This window comes from Montipora capricornis, chromosome 14 (assembly GCF_036669925.1).
Source record: "Montipora capricornis isolate CH-2021 chromosome 14, ASM3666992v2, whole genome shotgun sequence".
Classification (NCBI taxonomy): Eukaryota; Metazoa; Cnidaria; class Anthozoa; order Scleractinia; family Acroporidae; genus Montipora; species Montipora capricornis.
In genome coordinates this window covers 18,708,394-18,718,393 of record NC_090896.1, presented here as the reverse complement: position 1 = coordinate 18,718,393, position 10,000 = coordinate 18,708,394, and the positions used below count along the sequence as shown (strand labels likewise).

Below are 10,000 nucleotides of genomic sequence, written 5' to 3'. Positions count from 1 at the left end.
AGTCTGCAAATGTCAGACACCGCAGAGGATATGGTCACCTGCTGTTGTTACCAAGATATCTGAAGCACCCAGATCATATGTTGTAACGTCAGAGGGAACAAGTTTCAGAAGAAAAAGGCGTGATCTGATTAAGATGGCTAACCCGGTATCTGCGCAACCCAAAAATTCTGAAGTTAGATGTTCAAGCCAAGTTCATCATTCCGTAGTCCCAGAGAAAGTCATTTCCAAGGGTCGAACTATTCGACCACCAGTCTGGGTTAAAGACTGTGTTACGGCATAGAGGACACACTCTTTAGTCCCTTTGAAAGACTTTGAGTGAACTTTACTTGCTACTTAATTGTTTGCTGATAAGTTGAGATTTTGTATTGAGCTCTTGTTAAATATTGTCCGGCTTTATTTCAGGGACTTTTGTTAAAGAAGGGGAATGTTGTGGTATGTAATTTCCCGCTCTTTAGGATCACTTGATTTCCCAGATTGGTGAATACAAAAAAAATAATATAGCGAGTTGTACTTGTGTACAACCGTGTGTTTCTTTCGGTATATTAAACTTAAAGGTAAACATAACAGGGTGCCCCTTTTTGCTAGGATCCAGTCGCTCTTCTAAGACAAGTTAACACTGCCACACCAAGCTATTCTAAATTCGAGTTTAAGAAAGGTATAGACCTTATTCATGAATGGCGGTCACATTTATATTTCTTTTGTCCACGTGCAAATTAGCCTACCAAGCCTCATTTTAGAGCAAGAATTCTGTTCAATTCACTTTATGGTATCGAGGCTTGGTAGGCTAATTTGCACTTCGACAAAAGAATTATAAATTGGCCGCAATTTATGAATAGGGTCTATGATAAGCTCTCGAGTAACGCAATCCAATAGTGTAAAGTGTATCCTCATCATCTTGTTTTTACCAGGCGGGTACAGTGTGGTGTAACTGCTGGCTTGTCCGCGACCTCAACATGCCTTTTGGCGGTTTCAAGGCGTCGGGCGTTGGACGTGAGGGAGCAAAAGATTCTTACGAATTCTTCACAGAAGCCAAGACAATCTGCATTAAGATGTAGCTTGAAGAAAACCTATATGCAAGAAACCTGAACCTGTTTACTGTATTAAAGTGAAGAAATGATTGTCTGCCAAGCTTTCCAGGCCAAGGTTTTAGCATGATAGAGGTATCCACCGAACCAACCACAATCGAATAAGCAGGCGCTTTCAGCGCAAAATGAGTTATTATTTTTTATTGGGTGAGTGGTTTATTCAGCAATTTGCAACCTGAGACCAGTTGGGGTAGGAATGAAAAATCAATGAAGCGAAGACTCGAAGCAATTGATTGGGGATCTTAAAAATCGGGGGGAGGGGGGGGGGGGAAACGGGGAATTCGGTATTTAAACGCATTTTGGGCGACATTCGGCAGCTTGCAGTCAAGTAAGAAGGGGGTGTTTACATGATACCGGTACGAGTTTCATTCTGGTACGAGTTCATCCCGTTTCTTACTTATCTCTCTGTATTTGTTTACATGATACCGGTGAAAAATCTCATACCAGTACAACTCATACCGGTATGAGTTCATCCCTGTAGTTGTACTGGATCGAAATTCTCATAACGGTATGAAAAGTTATACCGGTATCATGTAAACGCTACAGCCTAAATAATGAATTAGGCCTAAATAATGAATAAAGGGGGTAGTTTGTAAAGAAACTGTGGTGCTGCGTCGGTGGGGAAGTAGTACACAAAAATTTGACCGAGTTCTTCTCTGCGGGATGAAATAGCGCCGATGCAGTCGTCAATGTAGCGGCCGTAGAGTTCAGGTTTGGGGCCGTTGTACTGATTAGGCCATCCTCTTTTTAATTTCCGTTTAGCGTCGTCCGACCGACCCAAATTTTTGGCATTTTCAAAAACTTAAAGTAACGACGTAGTTAAACCGTTTTTCACTTTAAATAACTATTTCAATCTGAAAAATGAGCAAGGTTACAGCATTGACAAAACCACGTCTTAATTCTACGATAACATCAACCAACGTTTCCGCCATATCGATTTTGGGTTTACGTCTTGTTGTTTCCAGGCTCCACGGCAATGATGCTGGGGTAGGTACCAGGCCTCTTATCCGAGAAATGTCTTGTGATTTTTTTTTTAATCCAACCGACCGACCCAATATCAGGAAACGCATTCGACTCTAAACGAAAAAAAAAGGGGGATGTCCTTAAAAAATAGGTGTTCAATATATCCCACAAAAAAGATTGACATAGCTACAATCTTGGACAAAATTGTTGAGAAAACTCTGCTTTTGGACTAAACTCCGATCACAAGGATGAAAAAGAAGCTCTCTTTTTGCCCCCACACCCCCTGCTCAATGTTGCAAGACGAAACAAAGCATGTCGAACCGGGGCTTATCAAAATTGGTTGTAGGGGGGAGGGGGATGGCAAATAATGTGAGATATTGAGGACGTAGTGCGCAAAATAACCCCTGTTTTTAATATTCTCAACCGTTTTTGTCCAAGATTGTCTCGGGATCATTTTGCCCAAGAACACAAAACGCGTGTATGTATGAGTTCTGTAAGTACAAAAAAGGAAAATTTATCAGTCGTAGGCATGTCGTCATGGTATTCGATTGTCGATTAGAGTTAATTAACCCTAATAAAGAAAAAACAATGTTACGTCATCACTGAGGTTCATTAACAAAACATCTGGAAATGGTACATAAAAGGCATGTTGACGAAGCTTTAGGAGCGTATATTTTATTACAGGTGCAAGATCATAACGACAAAGCTAAAGATGTTGCTGAGGAAGTAGGAGTTTCATTAGCAACAATCTTTAGGATCAAGAAAGGTGTCCGAGGCCAAGGGAAGTGGTCACGCTGTTCCTTAGTAAAAGCCATAACAAAGGTGTGATCAGATGTGACCCATACGATAAACTAGATGGACCCTTCTTTGAAAAAATATGTCAGAGAACAGTTCCCTAAACTTTTTGGGAAAGAAACCTTTCTTTTTCTGCATACCGACTCCTCTTCATATTCAGATGGAGATCCATGTAGTCTTTGTTATGGGTGTCTAGAAAACTAAGACCTAAGACTTAAGACCTAGAAAACTAAGACCCGGTTCAGACGCCGTACTTCACATGAGCCGAATCGAATTCATTGAATTAAGTTCATGTGAAGTACGGCGTCTGAATCAATTCAGAACGACCGGTTTAATTCGGATCGGCTAAGCAATTTTTCTCGCCTGGCTTAGCCGGGAATTACGGCTGTGGAGCGGCTTTGATTCAGATGCCGTACTTCACATGAGCCGAATCAAATGCAGAAATTATTACAACTTTGCAGTTTTCTTCAGTCATAGTATGCCTCTGTGAATTAATTTCGGCACAATTAAGTTCGGCGTCTGAATCAATTCAGCCGGGATTAAGGACGGTGCCTACTAATTCAAAGGTATTTTGGCCCCAGTTTACGATTGTTCAGGAACTGTAGATCTTAACAAGTGTCATTGAAATCCAAAAAGAAAATTGGGGGTAACCACCCATTTTTCAAAGATAATTGATGAATAATATTTGTAAAAAGCTTTATAATACAAAGCAATGTATGGCGTTCTTTATCAAATGGAAGCTTAATTATCTCTCAAAAGTGCGTGGTTACCCCCAATTTTCTTTTTGGATACCAAGAGTACTTACTAAGATATACTTTCTGCGGATAGTTTTAAACCGCGCAATAATATCACGGTATTAGTAAGCATCACGGATAAGAAATCCGAGTATCTCCAGATGCGCGCAACGTATGCGCAATAACAATAGTAGGCACCGTCCTTAATTAATTTGGGTCGGTCTAAATTCGAATTACGGCGTCTGAACAGGGCCTAAGACCTAGAAACTCCCCCTACAGTAAGACCTAGAAAACTAAGACCTAGTTTCTAGGGGGAGTTTCTAGGTCTTAGTTTTCTAGACACCCAAAATCTGGGTCTTAGTTTTCTAGGTCTTAGTTTTCTAGGTCTTAGGTCTTAGGTCTTAGGTCTTAGGTCTTAGTTTTCTAGACACCCCCTTTGTTATGGCTTTTCATAGCTACAAATACAACCGTAGATTATTACATTATTATAACTACATAATTATTTCTCGCCAGCTTGAAGGCTTCAAAAGATAAAAGACAACTGTTCACAGGAGAAGCCATAACTGGCAATCACCGCAAAAGCTTTGCTAAACCTGTAAAGACAATTTCAGCAAAAGTCCTTTTTTAAGTCCAACCCCACAATCACTTAAATCTTACACAAACCCACAATTCCTCGATTCGCTCTGACGAAGGGCTAACGCTCGAAACGTCAGCTTTTAGAATCTCTGTACGGTGGCCAATTTACATCACCAACTCCGTTGATAAAACCAAAATTTATTTATACTACTTCCCCACCGACGCAGCACCATAGTTTCTTTAGAAACTAACCCCTTCACAGGAAACAATGCCCTTTGATAGGTTTCTTGGTCACGTCCGGACTGATTTATTGAAATCCTCGACAAACGTAACTGTAAAGGCACGTTAAGAACATTTTCAGGCCCAGATCGCCAAAAAAATTAATAAATAATAATGTTCAGCAGCCCCAAAATAAGCGGTTCTTAAATAAAAATAGGAATGTTCCTGTTTTGGATTCTTTATGATCGATTTATAAGCTCTTTATACAAAAGTAAAAGAACTATTGATTTTCACCCGAATCACTTGACTTACCCTATAAAAAGTCTTTGAAATGGATGTGGATTTTCAAATCCACAATGGCTGTAATATCATAAATCCATTAATTAATCGCGCCTTCCACGCCAGCTTGATAATAAATGTGTCATTTTACCTGTGTGTGTAACTGTTTTTCTAAATCAACGATGAAATTATATATGAAATGGATCATATATGAACTGCGGATTTGAAATCAAGTGAAGCTATGATCCTCGCATTATGAACGCTATTTTTGCAATTGCGTAAAGAAGCCTGAGAAATTCAGGACTTCAACGGGGTTTGATCGGGGTTTTTTCGCGAGGTCACGGGTTCAAACCCCGTTGAAGTGCTGAATTTTTCAGGCTTCTTTACGCAATTGCAAAAATTGCGTTCATAACTGCGAGAATGATAGCTTCACTTGATTTCATATCCGCAGTTCATATATGATCCATTTCATATATCATTTAATCATTGATTCATTCCTCGCGGGAACATTGGAACCCACAAATGACCAGCTCCCAACGTCGGTGGCTTCATAGCTTAGTTGGTTAGAGCGTCGAACCGGTATTGCGAGGGTTCAAACCCCGTTGAAGTCCTGAATTTTTCAGGGTTCTTTACGCAATTGCAAAAATTGCGTTCATAACTGCGAGGATCATAGCCTCACTTGTTTTTCTAAATATCGAAAATTTGTAGATGAGGGGGAAATTATCCAAATTTCTCGATGTCATGAATTCCAGAAGTGCCAGACCTTCCTTCAAAATTGGCAAGGCAAGGCTAAAAAGATATTTAAGGGAGAAAGAGTCGGTTTCGAAACATCGAGTCATGTTCGTTAGCTTAGAAGTGTTTGCGATCTCGCGAGGAGTTTCAAAACATTCAAACTTACTCAGTGGCTTAACCAGTGGAGAAGTGTTTGCGATTTCTTGTTCCAAAACATCGAAACTTTTTTAAGTGACGGCTTGTGGAGAAGTATTTGAGATTTCTTAAAAGGTTCCAAAACACCGAAGCTTTTAAAGTGAGCTTGTGGAGAAGTGTTTGCGACCTCGTATGGGGTTTCAAAACATCAAAACATCAAAACTTGCTCAATGGCTTAATTATTGGAGAAGTGTTTGTGATTTCTGAAGAGGTTCCAAAACATCGAAGCTTTTTAAGTGAGCTTGTGGAGAAGTGTTTGCGATCTCGTATGGGGATTCAAAACATCGAAACTTGCTCAATGGCTTAATTATTGGAGAAGTGTTTGTGATTTCTGAAGAGGTTCCAAAACATCGAAGCTTTTTAAGTGAGCTTGTGGAGAAGTGTTTGCGATCTCGTATGGGGATTCAAAACATCGAAACTTGCTCAATGGCTTCATTATTGGAGAAGTGTTTGCGATTTCTTAAGACTGAGGTTCCAAAACATCGACGCATTTAAAGTGAGCAGTACAGCGTTCATAAACGTAAACCGCTATCGTCGTACTATTTTTGATGATTTAGTGGAGATAAAAGTTTCTTTGAAATTGATTCAAGATTTTATAGCTCGTAAAGGAATTGCAAGCCCGGGAAAACGCAAAGGGCGCACAAATCTAGGTCTGTAAGGCTTCTAGTTGGTAGTTCGTTTGTTAGGCTTTTCGCTACTGCTGTTAAAAATCAATAAATAAGAACGACAAGAAGCCTGGATGGATTGTCTACATATTGCTGCCATTCCGCTGCACCCACTGTTCTTCTCTTCTTACTCTTTCTACTGTTCCTCTGTGCCCACTGCTCCTCCGTGCCCACTGTGCCTCTGTGCCCAATGTTCCTCTGTGCCCACTGTTCTTCTGTAATCACTGTTCCTCCATGTCCTCTGTCCCTCTGTACCCACTGTTCCTCTGTCTACTGTTCCTCTGTGTCCACTGTTCCTCTGTGCCCACTGTTCCACTGTGCCCACTTTGCCCACTGTGCCTCTGTGCCCTCTGCCCCTAGCTCTGCCCCTCTGTGCCCTCTGTTCCTCTATGACCTCTGTTCCTCTGTGCCCACTGTTTCTCTATGACCTCTGTTGCTCTGTGCCCACTGTTCCTTTGTTCACAGTGTTTATTATGTAATTAGGTTAATGTCCTTTTCCTCAATGACATCAGTCAAGTCGTCGTACACGAGCAATGAGCAACAACAACATCTCCCACTTGCGAGCAGGCTAGTGTACGGGTCCTGTACGAATAGCCACTTTGTTAAAAAAATTTATTGATTGCCTGGTTAGTGCTAACCGTTGGATAAGAGCTATCAAAACCTATAAGCTTCCATGGTATTGAACGCTGGTTAGCGCTAACCATGCTTCGAGCGAGCAACCCAGGCCTGGCTGAGAGTTAACGCCCCTGCCCGTGACCTGACTCAGGCCCAACCGTTCTCATGACCCGTCACGCAATCTTGGTTAGGATGAAAATTACCTCTGTTTTTGCATAAGTATTGTTAATTTCTCTTGGGACTTACAATGCAAATTTTGGAGGCACAAACAAAGAGTATTATGGTATTTTTGACACTGGCTAATCATATACTGTAATATGTATTGAAGCTGCCGTTCATAGAAGGACATCAAAATGTTTTCTGTTATTGTTGTAATATTTCTCTGTGTTGGCTTCCAACCTGTGCAAAGCAGTCATGTGGTAGGTATGGCAAATTTTGATTATATCAGCCACAATCGCGTATTATGGAAACTTGGGAAAGAACTTACGATAAGAGGACACAAGTATACCCAAATTCTACCAAGCTGTGCTAAGGAAACATACAAGGATATCGACGTGAAAATGTTTAACACATCGATAACTAACGAACACCTCGAACAAGTCTTGTTAAACTTAATGAAAATGGGTGATCTTCAGAGCATTTCTGCAGCATTGGAATTGCTAAATTTTTTTAGCGACGGTGGTTTATATTCCTTGGTGGAGAGATTCTGTGAAGATTTGTTTAAAGAAGCAGCACTGATTGCAGAACTGAAGAAAACAGTCGATTTAGTTCTTTGCGATGCTTCCAACATGTGTTGTTTCATATTGGCTGAAATGATGAATGTTTCCCGTGTTGATGTTTGGCCTGTGGGATTTGGTGGAGCATTTGGTTCGTTTTATCTTGGTTCACCTCAAGGAGCGGTCTACCTCACTCAAGAGACGTCATCCGAGCCAAATCACCCAGCCACCTTTTCATTCACGAACCGACTGCTAAGTTACTTATCTTCCCTTGCATTTAGGTACGCTATTAGCAATTATGTTCCTGTGAAGCTGTGGAACAAATATGCAAAAGCAAACTCCAAACATGATGATGCATTTGATGCCTTGAAGCCTCATGGAATTGTTCTCATTCCTCATGAGTTTGCACTGGAATACCCACGCCCTCTTCAAGTCCATGTTAAAGTAATCGGTCCAGTCTTGCCTGAACCACCACTGGACTTGCCTGATGAGTTAAACAAGTTCATGACGGAAAATAACCAGGTGGTTCTTGTGTCTTTTGGTACCACTTTATCAAATTACCGTCCAGAACTAGTACAAAGTATTGCAGATGGATTAAGCCAATTGTCTGTAGCCGTTTTGTGGAAATATTCTGGGGATATGCCAAATAACATTGGAAGTAACATCAAGATTGTGTCATGGATTCCTCAAAATGATATCTTGGGACATCCATCTACAAAGCTTTTTGTGACCCATTGCGGACTAAATAGCTTTCTGGAAAGTGTATACCACAGTGTACCAATGGTAGCAATACCATTATTTGGTGACCAGCACAGACAGGCAACTATTGTCAAAGTGAAAGGACTTGGTGTCAGCTTAGATAAGAATGTAATGAGGTCTGACGACCTGGCAAAAGCAGTTCTGGAAGTTTTTCTGAATAAACAATACAGATACAATTCTGAGATTATTTCAGCAATAATAAAAGATAGAAAGCGGTCGCCAAGTGAGGAAGGTGCAGACTGGATTGAGTATGCATTACGACATGATGGAGCAGTTCACTTGATCAGTGAGGCCATTGACTTACCTGAATATCAATTGTACATGTTTGATGTCTTTTTGTTTTTTTTGGTTCTGTTGCATGTTGTTATTTTTATGCTTGTATATCTTTGCTGTTGTATTTGCCGGCAGACAAAAATCACATCAAAAGTGAAGCAAAATTAGCACCATGTAAACTTTCTTGATGCAATTCAACCATCTCTGTTATTATGTATCCCCTTTGCCCAACACCCAACAGTGCTTGTGGATAAGAAATATTACCGGTAATTGTGTGGTCCTGTGGTTGACCCTAGGATTAGGGTAGAGAATACAATGTTAGCAAAATTGAGGCTTGAGGACTCTTGTGTGAGTTAGAGTTCCTTCTTAGTCAGTGGATCTGCCATACTTTGTCACACAGTTAATAAAAAGGCAGAGGAGGCTTGCATGATGAATTACAGCAACTCAAGTGACTAAGAAGGGACTACTAGCAGTCTATTTCTGAGTAAGTTGAGTGTGCAATAATAATCACTTTGCTTAAGTCTCTAGGTGATATAGCTGAGTACATTTACAAGTGCTCTACAAAGAATATTTTTGGGGAGACTGTCAATCAAATGAATTAAAAATAATTAAAGTACATGCAGACAACAACAAAAATCACAAATTTTGGTACATAGAGTAGAACCCCGGTAACTCTAACTCGGATAACTCTAACTGAGTCTCAATTCCCTTGGCAGTTGACCCAACTTTTCAGTCATTTTTACTCGGAAAACTCGAAAACCCCGCTAACTCGAACTAAATTTCGTTTCCTTTGATCAAAATTTACCCCAATAACTCGAATTTCAGGCATTAGCAGGAACAATCTTCAGGAGCTCCCTTTCGACAGCATACTGCATTCATTTTTTGTGCCTAAGCAATAAGAACTTTACGAATAACAGAACGACCCCGACGCAAAAGGAAACATAAATTGAGTGTATTTTAAAATAAACATTCAATATTGCATTGTCGTAAGAATGCATATTCCTTGCAGATGTTACAAAATGTGTTAGTTTCTTGTGAAATAAGTTTAATTTGCACTGTATTATATACTGAAGTGCTAAAATTCAATAACTCGAAACCCCGCTAATTCGAACAGTTTTTTGTTTCCCTTAGAGTTCGAGTTAACGGGGTTATACTGTATGTCAATGTTGACAGTTATGGCGAATTCTTGTCAAATCACCAAATCTATGCAAGTTACTTCAACACATACGAGCTAGCCATGATGAATTTGGTGGTTTTGGTAAATCTGATAATTTTGGCAAATTCTGGTCAAATTGCCAAATTTCTCCAAGTTACCTTAAGGCATATGAGCAATCCATGTTTCTGATTTTCATGACTCTGATGATTTTTGCAAATTCTTGTCAAGTCCTCAAATC

At 40.1% G+C, this 10,000-nt stretch overlaps 2 protein-coding genes across 6 annotated transcripts in view; both read left to right on the top strand.

The window, feature by feature from the left end:
- LOC138032918 (2-aminomuconic semialdehyde dehydrogenase-like) overlaps positions 1-4,801 on the top strand; it is a 33,403-nt gene extending 28,602 nt beyond the window's left edge. For 2 of the 5 annotated variants that reach the window (XR_011128514.1, XR_011128513.1), the window contains exon 11: positions 909-1,046. Coding sequence is in view for 2 of the 5 variants with exons in the window: in XM_068880630.1 (XP_068736731.1) it covers positions 909-1,055 (147 nt within the window). In the remaining 3 variants the exon portion in view is untranslated. Of the gene's footprint in view, positions 1-908 lie in introns of all 5 variants that reach the window. The other 3 variants (XM_068880630.1, XM_068880628.1, XR_011128512.1) reach the window with 2 other exon arrangements.
- A 2,253-nt stretch (positions 4,802-7,054) lies between these two features.
- Positions 7,055-8,937, top strand: LOC138032884 (UDP-glucuronosyltransferase 2B20-like). Its single transcript, XM_068880590.1, has one exon. The coding sequence runs from the start codon at positions 7,212-7,214 to the stop codon at positions 8,772-8,774; it is 1,563 nt and encodes a 520-aa protein (XP_068736691.1). The 5' UTR covers positions 7,055-7,211; the 3' UTR covers positions 8,775-8,937.
- Positions 8,938-10,000: the final 1,063 nt, after the last annotated feature.